The following is a 17,253-nucleotide window of genomic DNA, read 5'->3' on the forward strand; positions in this document are numbered from 1 at the left end:
TAAGTATTCACCAATTCCAATATTTTTCTTAGGAAAGGTAGATTAGCAATTACTCTAGACAGACTGTCAAGTTTGATATGTCTTTATCTTCTCTATCTGTTATTCTGAAAAGTGGAGATGAAACACTTTTTTCAGAGGATTACCTGAAGGTTGTAAGGTAAAATGAATGTAAAGTACTCACTGATGCATTTCACAAAGTGCATGGATAAATGGCAGGTGTAGTTAAGTTATACGTCTTCATTTAAAAGCTGAACTAGCTAAACACAGAACAACTTTGTGCCAAGCCAAAGGAAATTCCTTATATTATTATACTTTCAGCATGGTAGGAATATCTTTCTTCAACAGCTTTTATTTGAACAATATAACTTTCCCTGTTTTTTTTTTTTTTTTTTTTTTTGCCAGCCTTATTCTCCTTTGCTATTTCCTCTCATGTGTCTTTTGTAAGCTGATGTTCCTTCGGGGTACTTGATTCATTTCTTACCTCACTTGTTAGAATTCCTGGGTGATCATATCTTCTTTATGGCTTTAAGTACCACCTTAAAAAATACAATACCTAAATCGTATTGTTAGTTATTCTTAAACTCTGGGCCCACATATCTGCCTGGTCTTTTCTAACAAATTAAAATTACTTGGAAGTCCTAAACATAACATCATCTTCTGTACCACATAGTTCTGTCCTATAGGATTTGTTCTCTTATTAAAAGCACCTCACTCCACTTGGATCTGATTAATGGGTCTATGGACTTTATTCCTTAAAATAGCTCTCATATCTGAACATTTACTTCTATTCTAACAATGAAAACCTCAAGCATAAATCATTTCTTCCTTGGTTGAAACACATCCCTCTGGCACATACAGAGAGAACAAATGGAAAGTACTAAAGTAATCTTGCAAATTTCTGCAAACTCAATGATATTCTTATCTATAAAACCAGTGAGCTGATGGTCCTTTTAAAATTATGTATGATAGTCTAAAAATCTAATATGGCTGATAAGGCCATTTAATACCACCAGGTTCCTGCTGATTTGTTAACTCTCCCAATGCTTTTAGTCATGCTAAACTACTTGAAGTTCCCTATTTTCATTCATGAGATAGAACAAGGGTTGGCTTCATTCTCTCCAGGAATGAAAATGATAATTCTATTTTTTTGTTATTTGTTTACGACAATCTTCTATTTCCACTGGTAAAAGCCCTATAGGGAGCTGGACACACATCTGAATCATTTTTTATTTTAGGAGATACTAAATAAACAAAAATGAAAATTTTCATTGAATAAAGGAAAATATGTATTACTGTAACAAAGTCTACACAAAAAAGGCTCAGATATGTCTAATGGGAAGACTTTTCATTTATGTTGAATTCAAGACATATGATCATCCATTTTAGTTGATTAATAGTATTTAAGGTCCTAATTCTCAATTTATTCTTTTGAAAAAAATAACTTAGGTTTTATTTTAAAACGTAAAAACAAACATTAAATAATTAGATAAGGAATTGCATATTCATGGTAGAAGCAGAACCTAATCCTCATAAATTATATGCCACAAAGAGAAGTCTCCATTTAATTGACAAAAAAAGAGAAAAGAATATGAGTGAGTTCCCACTTCCTGGGTTAATATCTGCTGTTCTATGCATTTTATACACAAGAATATTTTTCTAAATAACGTGTCTGCTATGATACAAATCTCTTTCAGTTGCAATTCACTTGGGTACAATGGGCCTTAAAAAATCATAAACCTTTCAGGAGTGAAAAGAATAAAAAAAAGATTATCTTTATTTCTGAAATCTCCTGTAATTCAATTAATAAAAGATGTTAATTGATGGGGAAAAAATCCCTTTTTTTCAAGGACTATGCTTATTTAGGTATCCCTTCCAAGTCATGTGAATATGCTTGATTTCTATTTGCTATTCTCTACCATTATTATTGACAGATGATCCAAACCTATTACAGAAACACGATAAGTCATGCTAATGCCCAGGTAAGTTCAGTCAGTTCGTTTTATTTAATCTTGGCCATAAATCATCCTAAAGTATAAGTATAATAAAAAGAAACGGTTCAAGAAAAATTCAGGCATAGTTTTAGTATTCCATGTAATCTTTCTTAAGAGTTGACTTGCAATTTTTGATTGGAAAAAATGAGTCTTACTTTTATTCTCAATGACCTTTGCATAGATTAACTACAAGACAACACTTAAAAATAGCATCTAAATTGCCTGAGCAATATGCACTTTTAAAAATTCTTTATCTAAAGCAGAATTGTAACTATTTCCTCCCGAAACTGGAAATGTGATGATAACTGTACAATGCCTGGAAAATTATTAACCTCATAGAATATCCGCATACTTTCATTCTTCAAACTATTTCCAGGAAGCCAAAACTCTAAAATTGTTTGAAAAAAGTGCTTCATTAACACAATCATCAAGACATTTCACCAGATAGGATTATAAATTTTTTAGACACTTCTATATTTTCTCATAGCAATCTATAATTCTTTACTAGACCACTCCGAAAAATGCTTAAAGAACAATATGATATGGAAATACACGCCAAATGCTTCAGAAAGTAGAGATAGAACAACAAGGTATTATGTTATAAAATGAGATACTATTGTTAATTAAAAGTAATTTGTTCACATAAAAGTTTCCGTAGAACTTATTATAATTTTTTATGATACAAGATTTGAATTAACTCACCAAACCACGTCATCAAAGAGGAAAGCAGAGCATTTCAAAATCACCCAACTTCAAAAAATAAGTCCCTTAATATATTTGCACTCTAAAATAGAACCCATCTTTTAATTATCTTTTCCATAATAAACTCCAGGTGAAAACAAGATTTAAGCCTATGTAATGCTCCTTTAAAAATCCCAAGTTCATTATTTGTTGTCTATTATTACAAGATACATTTTACCAGCAATGATTTGTTTGTCATTGCAGGAAATGCAAATTAACAATGAACCAGAATGAGATATTTCCTTTAAGAAGAAGCAAGTGTTGTAAATAATACTTTACAGTAGATATATCTACCCAGGTGTGAAACTAAAGCAAGAATTTTGTTCTAGACCTTATACAATTAAATATATAGTTTTCTATATATATCAGATATACATATGTAAGTACATACAAAATATATATAGTCAAGATTGGAAAATGAACAGAAACTATGCCTTTACAGAAGATATTTTTAGAACACAAAAAGTAGAAAAACCTTTTAACATTAAACAATTTTAATAAAAGTTTTTATGTACAATGCTAAGCAGTTTTATTTACACATAGAAAATGTAACAGGAGTCATGTTTAAAATTACAGAACTCCTTAATATTTAATGGCAGGTAACCCAGAAAAAATAACAATGTTTCATTCACAAATATTTCCAAGCAATAAATATGTTTTTATAAATAGTGTAAATTTATATCAAGATTAGAAACAAAAATCACAACTCTGAAATTTATTCCTTTTTCTATGTGCAATCATTATCTTTGTGTCTTGGCTATTAATTTTTTTGAGGTTTATTGTGGAACCCAAGATAGCATTAATCATTGTGGCCTCTAAACAAGGCAGAAAAACATAAAATATTTAAAAAAACATTCCAACCTAAAAGACTTAAAATTTTAACTACCATATAAGGAAATGACTAGGAAAGTATTCTTCCCCCGAAATACTATAAAAGGACAAAATATAGGTGAGAGCTAAAAGACTAATCAAAAATAAGAAACATAAAAATGGTGGTCTTTAACGCAGCAGTCTGTATGACACTGCACAATTTGTCACATATATACAAAACTAGTAGTTATTATCGTTCCAGAAGTACAGCTGGAATAACTTTGTGAGAGTCTTGAAGTATGGGCAGTGATTTTTTTCCCTGTCCAGTTGGCTGACCACACTTTATTTGGAAGGTTTGCATAGACACAGCTTTTTATTCAGCAGTCTTATGAAATAGGTATGAACCAACGGTACAGAACTTTCCTGAAGAGCAGAAAAGATCTTGTTTAATATTCATGGAACAGTATCAAGATGAGGATGGTAATGAAGGAGCCTAAAAATAAAAATAAGGACTGTTAGTTGTTTTGGTATACAGCTCATGGCTATAAATAAAATACTGACTGCTGTTATATGAGTTAAAAGGGGGGGACCCCCTCAAAGTTCAACAGCTTGCTTTATGAAGGATGTAAAAGTAACTGCTCTTATTATCTTCAGCTGGACAATGCTTCCTAAGAACCAAGACCATTACCTCAAGCAGTGAGTCATCCCATTTTTCTATACTTCTTCACCACTTACTAACAACTTTGGAAACTTACAAGGTTGACAAACTTTTAAATCGGTAAATAAGAAAGTCTCGTTGAAAAATAATTTAAAAAGTCAATGTTAAATTTTAGTAGTGAATGACTTAAAATCTAGAACAAAAGGTATTGGTAATACCAAATTTACTTACTAATGTAAACTGGTCATAGACATGCATCAGGTCCTCCATTTTGTACTGTTCTAGTACTACAAAGTTTTCCAGATTTCCACTTGTTTTTCGTGCACAATCTTGGCAATGTACTATATAGGTCTTTTGAGAATTGCTCTCATTAGTGACAAAAAGCAGATCAAAAACCTCCACCTGTGTTAAACAAGTGAAAAAGCATTAAAAAACTGGAACTTTTCCACTTTATTTAGCATAACAAGGGAAATTTGCTGTACATGAAATTGATGACAGTAGTTTTTAGCTAAATGTAGATACTGTAAAAAAAACAGTGCTGTATGTTTGACAAGTTGCATGCTTAGTTTTATTTTGCAGAATATCCAAAGACATCGGTCTTCCTTTAGGAGACTTACCTAAAGGAATTAAATACTCACTATAGCTAAAGCCTACTTCAGAGTTCATTAAATGATGGTCTATTTTCCACTTATTCAAAATAGCAGATACAGTAAGATGAAAGTGATAATAATTCTCTTTTTAACATCTCTGTGACAATTCTCATTATACTGTGTTTGCTTTTTATTTTTCATTTTTGGACCTTGAGAGCACATCAAATAGTGCTGCATGCGTAATCAAAACTAAAACAAAAAAAAACTTTTGCTGAATGAATATAATTATTTTCAAGATCCCATTTTAGAGAACAAAAAGTGTTCAGTTCCAAGCTTCATATTGTGAAGCAAAGTATGTATAAACAGAAGTGTATCTATAAGTATTAACAAAACTTAAGAGACAATTAGTCAATCTCATACAGAAAGATTTATGAGTTTATGAGGCCCAGGCAGGTAAGGAATAATCTAATAAGTGATTTCAAATAATGGAAAGATACATATTTAAACAGGGAGTAACAACACCCTAGAGACTTAAGCTAAAAAATTTCAAATTCTCTATTGTATAATTTCAAACTTTCAAAACAACTGTAAAAATAATTCAAAACCCAACTGGAGGATTTTGTCATAGTACACACTCCAACCAGACATCCAATCCATCAACTTCCAACATTTGCCTTACTTGGCAAATCATTCTATCCACTTGTCTACCCATCCATCCATTCATTCATTTTATGAAAATGTGAGAGCAGGATGTAGACATCACACTCCTTGAACACTTAATATTTCCATGTACACTTTCTGAGACCAAATAAATTCACTTAGGCAATCCACTCAAGTACAGCCATCAAGTTCAAGCAATTTAACATTGATCAAAAGCTTACAGTTTATTCACATGTCCCAATAACGTTCAAGGGCTTTTACTCCTCCATTTTAGTTCTAGTACAAAACTATGGATTCCAATTGTCATTGTCTCTTTAGTTACTTTTTTCTAACCAAATTGTGAAACCGTATGAACCACATACTTTCCCATCTCAACAACCCCCAAACATTCATTTCAGCAGAAATGATCTTATTCACAATGTTTTGCTATCCTCATGAGCATTCACTACCAGAACCTCTGCATCATCCCATTAACAAATTAATTCTACAACAATTTCATTAGAGTTTGATACTAAGTTAACAACAATAACAAACACATACTATGTTCCTACATCGCTCCATCCCCACCACGTTTATGTAATATCTTCACAAATTATATATTGTATATTGTAAGTTCAAAACCATTGATTTATCAATACTTTTATGTATTTGCATTTTAAAACCTGAAGGAAGTAGAAACAGTGGTTTTAAGTTGCATGTTTACAAATCCAAACCAATGAAAATGTCCACAGTAAGGCATTCAGGGAAGATACCTTAATTCAAGAAAGATCGATGCAGAGTTTCGGGTCAAGATGGAGGCTTAACAACGTGCACATTTTAGTTTGTCCTCCAGAACAACTACTAAATAACCAGAAACAGTACAGAACAGCTCCTGGGGCCACGTCAGTGACCAGACACACAGTGTACCCCAGTCTGGACCAGCTAAACTGGCTGCGAGCACCCCCACCACCCCGAACCGTGAGTTCCCAAAGCTGCGGCGGCCGGCGCCCCTCCCCCACAGGCCGCTTCCCAGAGGGGAAAGGAAAGGACTTTACCAGCAGCAGGGGCTGGGCACAATGAAACGCCAATTGTGGAACTAATTAACAAATTCTGACTACTAAAAATAGGCCCCCAGCTTAGGTGAACCTGATGAAAGTGGAGGTTGCTCATTTTTGCCCCGGCACCAAGGGGGCAGGACTGACAGAAAAAGGGGGGGGGGGGAAGAAGGAAACAGAGGTTTTTGTGGCTGTGTATCTACAAAGGCGTGACTGCCTCTGGACACAGCAGCAGGCCTTTTCAGGCTGCAACTGCCCCACGCATAGGCAGAAGTGAGCTCTTTTGGGGGCTTGTCTGAAGCCTGTGCCTTCCCCAGGGGAGGGGTGAAGCCCAACTCAGGTGGAATCCCTCCATCAAGGAATTCAGACCCAGGGCTTGGTCATTTGAAGCCATTAAAACCAGCCTACAACCTCTCCTCTGTCTCCACCACACCCTCAGCAAGGGAGAGTCTGCCAAAGTTAAAGGTACTGCATCATCTTATGCTGGTGGGACCTGCAGGCAGACAAGCGCCACAACAGGGCAGGATAAGAAAAACAGAGTCCAGAGGACTTCACAGGAAAGTCTTTCAACCTGCTGGGTCTCACCCTCAGGGGAAAATCAATGCAGGTGACTCTTTTCTCCCGATAGGAGGGCCAGTTTGGTCTGGGAAAATCTGGCTGGGGTCTATAATATCTAAGTAGACCCTCCTAAGTGTGGTGTTGGGGGGGAAGGCACCACACAAGCAGGGCAAGAAGCAAGAAAACAAGAACTGAAAAATTCTCCTCTGTGAAACAAAACTTAAGCTAAAGGTCCAGATAAAGCTGAACGGAATGTCAAAGAACAGACAGACAATAAATTCATCCAGCAAGAAAACCCTAGATAAAAGAAGTGAAAGCAATCTCCAGAATAAGCTAATTAAGGTAATTAAATGCCTAGACGCCAGCAAAAAATAACAAATCACACTAGGAAAATTGAAGATATGGCCCAGTCAAAGGAACAAACCAACAATTCAAATGACATACAGGAGCTGAAACAATTAATTCAGAATGTACGAAAAGACATGGAAAACCTCATCAAAAACAAAATCAATGAATTGAGGGAGGATATAAAGAAGGCAAGGAAAGAACAAATAGAAGAAACTGAAAGTCTGAAAAAACAAATCACAAAACTTATGGGAATGAAAGACACAGTAGAGGAGATGAAAAGAACAATGGAAACCTACAATGGTAGATTTCGAGAGACAGAACATAGGATTTCAAAACTGGAGGACAGAACATCTGAAATCCGACAAGAAACAGAAACTATAGGGAAAAAAATGGAAAAATATGAGCAGGGACTCAGGGAATTGAAAGACAATACGAAGCGCACGAATATACGTGTTGTGGGTGTCCCAGAAGGAGAAGAGAAGGGAAAAGGAGGAGAAAAACTAATGGAGGAAATTATCACTGAAAATTTCCCAACTCTTATGAGACTTAAAATTGCAGATCCAAGAAGTGCAGCGTACTCCAAAGAGAATAGATCCAAATAGACATACTCCAAGACATTTACTAATCAGAATGTCAGAGGTCAAAGAGAAAGAGAGGATCTTGAAAGCAGCAAGAGAAAAGCAATCCATCACATACAAGGGAAGCCCATTAAGACTCTGCGCAGATCTCTCAGGAGAAACCATGGAGGCGAGAAGACAGTGGGATAATATATTTAAATTACTACAAGAGAAAAACTGCCAACCAAGAATTCTATATCCAGCAAAACTGTCCTTCAAAAATGAGGGAGAAATTAAAACATTTTCAGACAAAAAATCACTGAGAGAATTTGTGACCAAGAGACCAGCTCTGCAAGAAATACTAAAGGGAGCACTAGAGACAGATACGAAGACAGAAGAGAGAGGTGTGGAGAAGAATGTAGAAAGGAAGACTATGAGTAAAGGTAAAAAGAAGGAAAATTAGATATGACATATAAAACCCAGAAGGCAAAATAGTAGAAGAAAGTACTACCCATGCAGTAATAACACTGAATGTTAAGGGATTAAACTCTCCAACCAAAAGACATAGTCTGGCAGAACGGATTAAAAAACAGGACCCATCTATATGCTGTCCCTAGTCAAAGGACACGAGGCCAAGGACACAAATGGACATTTATGCACCAATGTTTATAGCAGCATTATTAACAATTACCAAGAGATGGAAACAGCCAAAATGTCCATCAACAGGCAGTTGGCTAAACGAACTGTGACATTTACATAAGATGGAATATTATGCAGCTGTAAGACAGAATAAAGTTATGAAGTATGTAACAACATGGATGGACCTTAAGGACATTATGCTGAGTGTGATTAGCCAGAAACAAAAGGACAAATACTGCATGGTCTCACTGATATGAACTGACATTAGTGAATAAACTTGGAATATTTCCTTGGTAACAGAGACCATCAGGAGATAGAAATAAGGGTGAGATATTAGGTAATTGGAGCTGAAGGGATACAGATTGTGCAACAGGACTGAACATAAAAACTCAGAAATGGACAGCACAATACTATCTAACTGTAATACAGTTATGTTAAAACACTGAATGAAGCTGCATGTGAGCATAGAGGGAGGAGGGCTGGGGACATAAATGAAATCAGAAAGAAAGATAGAAGGTAAAGACCGAGATGGTATAATCTAGGAATGCCTAGAGTGTATAATAATAGTGAAACGTACAATACACAAATTTTAAAAATGTTTTGGCATGAGGAAGAACAAAGGGATGTCATTATTGCAGGGTGCTGAAAATAGATGATAATTAATACTTTAAAACGTCACCTTATGTGTGAGATTAAAGCAAAAAAATGTTTATTTGTTACAAAATTTATATTTTGACTAGAGCATTTCCTAATATAACTCATGTAGATAGTTTGATTGAATGTCATAAGTACTTGGAATCTCAGATAGGACATGAGATTTTGTTGGTTTGTCCAGAGTGATGCCCCGATGAATCCCAGAGTGATTTGATCAGTGACTGGAAAAGTATTTCCAAGCCCCCTTCTGGGAATGGTGAGAGTGGGGAGAAATTCAACTTCCCCAAGTTGAATTCTTGATATTCTCACAAGCAGTGTGGACAACCAAAGCTATAGGCTGAACCCCCAGTCTTGGGGTTTGTTCGTATGAAACTTAACCCCACAGAGGACAGGTCAAGTCTACTTAAAGTTTAGGCCTAAGAGTCACCCCCAAGAGAGCTTCTTTTGTTGCTCAGATGTGGCCTCTCTCTCCAGCCAACATGACGAGCAGTCTCACCACCCTCCCCCTCTTTGCATGGGACATGACTCCCAGGGATGTGGACATTCCTGACAACGTGGAACAGAGATCCTGGAATGAGCTGAGACTCAGCATCAAGGGACTGAGAAAAACACTAGAATGAGCTGAGAATTAACATCAAGGGATTGAGAGAACCTTCTCAACAAAAGGGGGAAGAGTGAAATGAGACTAAGTGTCAATGACTGAGAGATTCTAAACAGAGCTGAGAGGTTATCCTGGAGGTTATTCTTATGCATTAAGTAGATATCACCTTGTTGTTCAAGATGTAGCGGAGAGGCTGGAGGGAACTGCCTGAAAATGTAGAGCTGTGTTCCAGTAGCCATGTTTCTTGATGATGATTGAACAATGACATAGCTTTCACAATGAGACTTTGTGAATGTGAAAACCTTGTGTTTGATGCTCCTTTTAGCTACTATATCAACAGAAGAGTAGAACATATGGAATAAAAATAAATAATAGGGGGAACAAATGTTAAAATAAATTTAGTTTGAAATGCTGGTGGTAAATGGAAGCGAGGGGTAAGGAGTATGGTATGTATAGCCTTTTTTTTTCTCTGTTGTCGTTTTGTTTCTTTTTCTGTTGTCTTTTTATTTCTTTTTCTAAATCGATGCAAATGTTCTAAGAAATGATGAATATGCAACTATGTGATGATATTAAGAATTACTGATTGTATATGTAGAACAGAATGATATCTTAATGTTTTGTTTGTTAATTTTTTTAATTAATAAAAAAGTTAAAAAATAAAAAGAGCTAAAAAAGAAAGATCGATGCATTTGGAACCCCTCTGTTAGCTGAGAAGGCATGCTGGTCCCTTGATCCTGGGCTCAGTTTCTTTCAGCCTCTATTCCCAAAGAGCTTCCTCAGTTTGCTTCTCCAGGGCTGGCTTTCATCCCTTGGCTCCCTCCAGGTTCTGGCTTGTTTAACATCTCATGGTAATGCTGATGGGCTCCAAGCATCTCTGAACATCTGTGTTTCTGTTCTCTAAATGTTGGCATCTGTTTCAGCTACGCTGTGACGTTTCTGTGAGCTGTACTGTTTTTGACTCTCTCCAAAATGTTTCCTCTTTTAAAGGATTGCAGTAAACTAATCAAAACCCACCTGGAATGGGTGAGTCACATCTCCATTTAATGTAAAGATCACACCTACAACTGGGCAAGGCAAATCACCATGGAGACAGTCTTATCAAAAGTTTCCAACCTACATTGCTGAATGACGATTAAAACACAGCTTTTCTGGGGTATGAATACTTTTAAACCAGCACATAAGTAAAAAATAGAATATAAATATTTCCCTAGTTTTTTATTAGATAACCGTATTTCTTCATAAAGTTTCAATTTATAGTTTAGAGTCCTTTTCCTTCAACCTGAAGAACTCCCTTTACAAATTCTTGAAGGGTTTGTTTAGTGGTGATGGTGTCTCTCTCCTGTTTATCTGTGAATGCTCTATCTAATTTTTGAAAAAGCTTTTTTGGATAAAAAATCCAGGCCATGTTTTCCATCAGCACTTATCACTCCAGTGCCTTCTTGCTTTCATGGCTTCTGAGAGCAGGCAACGTATCTTATTTAGGCTTCATGGGTAGCATGTTGCTTCTCTCTCTCGGATTTCAGAATTCTCTGTATTTAGCATTCAACAGTTTAGTTATATGTTATGTTGTGAATATATACAGGTTGCTGTGGTTAGACTGATTTTTTTCAATTTTATGGAGATATATTCACATACAACACAAAGCATCCAAAGTATACAATCACTGGCTAAAACTGTCATCACATAGTTCTACATACAACCCCATGATCAATTTAGAACGTCTTCATTATTTCCGAACAGAAATAAGAGTAAGAGAGAAAACCCAAATGCACCAAACCCCTAATCCACCCCTACTGCTGACATCTGGTATTGCTGAAGAAAATTTGTTACTGTTGACAAAAAAATATTAAAATATTACTGTTAACTATAGTTGATAGTTTGCAATTGTTATGTTTTTTCCCATACACCCATCTATTATTACTATTAGATCATTATTTTTCAGCGCATAGTGTTCATCCAAATACTTACTTAGATACATGATTTTAAACAGTGACTATCAATCAAATTCACCTACAATATGTTACTACTACTTATAAATGCAATGAGCTACCTGCTCCTCTATTTATTCCCACACCTTTATGTTCAACCTTGTTAACAATTCTATACATATTAGAGAACTGTTTCCTTTTCTCAAGCTTCTTTTTATCTCTAGGCCCTCTTCATTTTACATTTTAAGACTCTGAGTTAACACTTCTGGTTAGTTTATATTAATGAAATTATTATGACATTTGTCCTTTTGTATCTGGCTATTTCATTTAGCACCACGTCCTCAAGATTCATCCATGTTGTCAGATGCTCCAGGCCCTCATTCTTTTTTACTGCTGAATAATATTCCATTGTATGTATAATTTGTTCACCCATTCATCTGCTGATTAACTCTTGGATTGTTTCCATCTTTTGGCAACATGAATATTGTTGCTATGTACATTGGTGTGAAACTGTTTGAACATTGAACATTGTGAAATTGTCAAGAACATTGGTGTACAGACACATGTCCCTGCTTTCAGATCTTTTGGGTATATGTTAGGTAACATAACTGTTGAGCTGTAGGGCAACTTAATATTTTGTTTTCTGTGTAACTGCAAAATTGTCTACCACAGTGGTTGTTCCATTTTACATATCCATTAGTGGTGAGTAAGTGTGTCTTGTTCTTCACAGTCATCCTCTCCAAAAACTGTAATTTCCTGTTTAACAGTGGCCTCTCCGGTAAGTATGGGATGGTATCTTACTGTGTTTCTTTATTAAAAATTCCCGAATAGTTAATGAATATGAATAGCTCTTCATGTGCTTTTTGGTCATTTTCTCTTTGGAAAAATGTCTATACTGACCTTTTGCTGATTTTATAAAATGGGTTATTTGTCTGTGTACTGTTGAAGTATAAGATTTCTCCACATATAGTGGATATCAAACCCTTATCAGTTACATGGTTGCCGAATATTCTTGTATCCTGGCACTTTATTGGCTGCCCCTTCACGTTTTTGACAAACTCACGTGAGGTACAAAAATGTTAAATCTTGAGAAGTTCCCATTTATCTATTTTCTTTCATTACTTGTACTTTGGGTACAAGGGAGTTAAGAAGCTACCTCATATCATTAGGTCTTGAAGATGTTTCCCTGTTATTTTCTTCTAGGATGTTAATGGTACCGGCTCTTATATTTAGGTAACTCTGATTAATTTTGAGTTAATTTTCATATATGGTGTGACAGGGGCCCTCTTGCTTTCCTATGGATAATGATGTCCAGTTCTCCAAGCCCAATTCACTGAAGAGACTATTCTGTTCCAGTTCAGTGGATGCAGGAGGGGGCTCTGACAAAAATGAAATGTCCATATATCTAAAGGGCCTCTCAATTCAATTGTGTTGACTAATGTGTTTGTTTCTGTGCCGTCCCATGCTGTTTTGACCTCTACGGCTTTACGGTAAGCTGTAAAATCAGGAAGTGATAGTCCTCCCACTTTCTTCTTCTTTATTAGGAAGACTTTGGCTATCCAAGCCCTTTCCTTTGCAAATGAATTTAATGACTGACTTTTCCAAGTCTGCTGTTGGAATTTTGACTCTCTAGATCAATTTGGATAGTATTAACATCTTAACGACATTTAGCATTCCTATCCATGGACATGGAATGTCTTTCCACCTTTATAGGTCTTCTCTGATTTCTCTTAGCAATATTTTGAAGTTTTCTGTTTAAAGGTCCTTAATATTCTTGGTTTACTCATGGATACTCAATTCCTTTAGTTGCCACTGTGAATGGAATTTTTTCCTGTTTCCTCTTTGCTTAGGTCATTATTTGGTATAGAAATACTATTGTTTTTTCCATGTTAATCTTGTATCCTGGCACTTTATTGAATTTATTAGCTTAAGTAGCTTTGTTCCACAATGAATTTCTTGGGATTTTCCAGATATAGGAAATAATGCAAGTAATTATTTGCAAATAATGAGTTTGTCTTCTTTCTTTCTGACTTGGATGCCTTCTATTTCTTTTTCTTTCCCTCAGTGCTCTTGCTAGAACTTCCAGCACAATGCTGGATAACAGTGGTTACAGAGGGCATCCTTGTCACATTCCTGATCTTAGGGGGAAAGCTTTTGGTTTCTCACCACTGAGCACAATGGTGACTGAAGTCTTTTATTATATTTATATTATACTGAGAGAATTTCCTTTGACTCCTCCCTTTTGAAGTGCCTCTATGAAGAATGGATGTTGAAATACTTCAATTTGCTCAAGAAAATACACACTCACATGGAAAGTATTTCTCGGATCAAAAACATAGTAATTACATATTTTCAGTGCAATGAATGAAACTGTTGCATTTACTGGAATGTTATTTATTAAACCTCCATGTATTTGAAGAGATATTTTCTTTAAAAGCCAAGTTACCTTCTTATATACAGCATTTTTAGGAGGCATGTTTTTTTTTTCTTTCTAACAGCTGTTCTTCGAAGCATCTTTACTTAAATAAGGAATTAATATCTTCTTCAATAAGGGTAATTTGATTATGATGTAACGGAGATAATCCTTGTACATGCATCAACAGATACCCTGACTGGGTACGCAAATGATTATTTTCTTTTTATTATTTATAACTGGGAAGTTCTGTTAATGAGAAGCACTGTTTCCATGATTAACAGTGTTCCATGCACAATGAAGCACCTAAACAACGCTTGTGTTAATACATTTAACACACAGAAGTAAAAATTCAGCCTCAGTTTCATGCGATACCAAAGTTATATCGATACAACTTATGTAGGTCATAGACATGCTAAAATATCACATAATTCAATTTTTCAGTCGATGAAGACATGGAGAGAATAGCAGTGAATTGGCCTGGATGTTCTCTGGCAAGCCACAGTTCTAGCAAAATACTGAAATACAAGTTTAGGATACAGATGTTTGACAGTCATTATTTATATTTTAAAGGTTATATATTAAGCCATTTGGGATTTGCTAATGGGAGAATCACTGGAGTTATAGAGTAATTAGTCACAAATTCTAGAAAATACTGTTATTTAGTTCAATGCACCATTTTTTGTTGCAGGAAGCTACTACACCACAGAATGCTCATACGCCGGTAGTACCCAGTATCTGCTGTATATAGGTCATTGCAAATATTGTTTTGAAAGAGTTAACTTCAAATTTCAGAGTTACAATTTTTGAAGTAAGTAATTGTTTTAAATTGAAGATAAAAAGCACAACAGAATTTCTGGAGTACAGGTTAAACTATTCACACTAATAAAATAACTCTCCCTACCAAAAAAAGAAATCTCCCTACAAAAAAAATTTTTTAAATGGATGCTGAATGCCTTTTCTGCATCAATCAAGATGATCATGTGATTTCGCCTTTTCATTTGTTAATGCATTCTATTACACTGACTGATTTTCTCATGTTGAACACCCTTTGCACACCAGAATAAACCTCACATGGTTGTGGTGTATATTTCTTTTAATGTGCTGTTGGATTGACTTATAAGTATTTTATTGGGATTTTTGCATCTATATTCACTAGAGACAGTGGCCTGTGGTTTCCCTTTCTTGTAGTATCTTCATTAGGTTTTGGAATTAGAGCGATGTTTGCTTCATAGAATGAGTGAGGTAGTGTTTGTGGCATATTTCTCAGGGACTGGAGCCTAGCCATGCTTAAAATTTTTTAATCCTTCTCTCCCTCTCTACATTCACTCTCTGCCCTCTGTACCTGTAACCCCCCTCTCTGTTCCCCCCTTCCCCCTCTTGTTGTAGACCGCCCATTTCCGTAGCTCACCACTAAACCGCAAGCCTTCCTGTTATTCTCTTCACTCCTCTATACCTAACCTAAGCCCTCAGCCTAGCAACTGCCTCCTGCCTTGTGTGATTGGCTGTCCCTTCCTGACGTGTGCGCCCAAGACTCCACCCCTCCCCGAGAGTACTTAAGCCCCACGCTTACCCCGCTCTGGGTCGTCCGAGCCCCGGGGTCTTCGGACCCCAGACGTCTCACTCCTCGGGTTCCCGGGTGGCCCATCCCGGAGTGTAACAATAAAAGCTTAAAACCCGCATCTGGCCTGAGTGACGACTTCTCGCGACCGCCGGCTGGGGAAAGCGCCGGCTCCGGCTTACCCAGGTTAATTCCTGCGAGCTTGCCCCAAACCCACCCAGTGTACCGGTCGCGCAGCCCGGCTGAAGCTATCAACGGCAAGTGCTCCCTTTCTTTCTTCAGATTTTTGTAAGAGTTTGAACAGAGATGGTGTGTATTCTTGGAATGTGTGTAAAATACCCCTGTGAAGCCATCTGTTCCTGGGCTTTTCTCTGTAGGGAAGTTTTTGATGACTTATTCAATCAGTGTGCCTGTATTGGTTTGTTGAGGTCTTCTATATCCTTTCAAAGTAGTATAGTGTGTTGTTTGTTCCCAAGAAATTGTCCATTTCATCTAAACTGTTTAGCTAGTTAGCATACAGTTGTCCATAGTATCCTCTTATGATTTTTGCAAAAAATTTCTTTGGATCCACGGTAGTGAGCCCCCCTCATTTCTGATTTTATTTATTTGTAACTTTGTCAGCCTAGCTAATGGTTTGTCAATCTTGTTGATCTTCTCAAAGAACCAACTTTTGGTTTTATTGATTCTCTCTACTGTTTCGTTCTCCAAATTGTTTATTTCCACTTTAATTTTGGTATTTATTTTCTTCTACTTGATTTAGTTTCTTCAGTTGTTCAGATAAGTTTTAGGTTTAAGCTCTTTGCTCCTTTTTAATGTAGGGTTTAAAAATTTCTGGCAGTATCACCAGTGCGGCATTCCACGGGCTTTGATGCTATTTATTTTCATTTGTTAAGTTTCAGGTTTAAGTCCCTTTTTTTGTCCCTTTTTTTTTTTTGCTCCTCACATGGGCAGGCTCTGGGAATCGAACCCAGGTCTCCGGCATGGCAGGTGAGAAGTCAGCCTGTTGAGCTACCGTGGCCCGCCCTCTGTGTTCCTTTTGAATGTAGGGTTTAAATTTCCCGCAGTATCACCTGTGCTGCATCCCACAGGCTTTGATGTTACATTTTTATTTTCATTTGTCTGCAGGTATTTACTGATTTCATTCGCAATTTCTTCTTTGACCCATTATTGTTTAAGATCGCGTTGTATATCCTCCATGTGAGTTCCAGTTCTCGGTGGTTATTGATTTCTTGCTTCATTCCATCATGATCAGAACAAGTGTTCTCGGTGGTTTCAACCCTTTTAAAATATTTTAAGGTCTTCAGACCTTGGTAACAATGTATATCTTGGTGTTGGGGGAGCAACAATCAATATATGTCTGTTAGGTCTAATTCATTTATCATGTTAAGTTCTCTAATTCCTTACTGATCCTCTATCTGGTTGTTTTATTCATAGAAGAGAATAGCATGTTGACATCTCCCACTATTAGTGCAGAAACATCTATTGCTTCCTTTAGATTTGCCAGTGTTTG

At 36.2% G+C, this 17,253-nt stretch overlaps 1 protein-coding gene across 19 annotated transcripts in view; it reads right to left on the reverse strand.

The window, feature by feature from the left end:
- Positions 1–3,359: 3,359 nt before the first annotated feature.
- The window catches only part of LOC143672566 (lysine-specific demethylase 6A-like), a 403,500-nt gene continuing 389,606 nt past the window's right edge, over positions 3,360–17,253 (reverse strand). For all 19 annotated transcript variants that reach the window (XM_077147154.1, XM_077147158.1, XM_077147155.1 and 16 more), the window contains 2 exons: positions 4,432–4,602; positions 3,360–4,035 (listed from right to left, as the gene is read on the reverse strand). In XM_077147154.1, the coding sequence (XP_077003269.1) occupies positions 4,009–4,035; positions 4,432–4,602 (198 nt within the window). In that variant the 3' untranslated portion in view covers positions 3,360–4,008. The remainder of the gene's footprint in view (positions 4,036–4,431; positions 4,603–17,253) is intronic.

This window comes from Tamandua tetradactyla, chromosome Y (assembly GCF_023851605.1).
Source record: "Tamandua tetradactyla isolate mTamTet1 chromosome Y, mTamTet1.pri, whole genome shotgun sequence".
Taxonomy (NCBI): domain Eukaryota; kingdom Metazoa; phylum Chordata; class Mammalia; order Pilosa; family Myrmecophagidae; genus Tamandua; species Tamandua tetradactyla.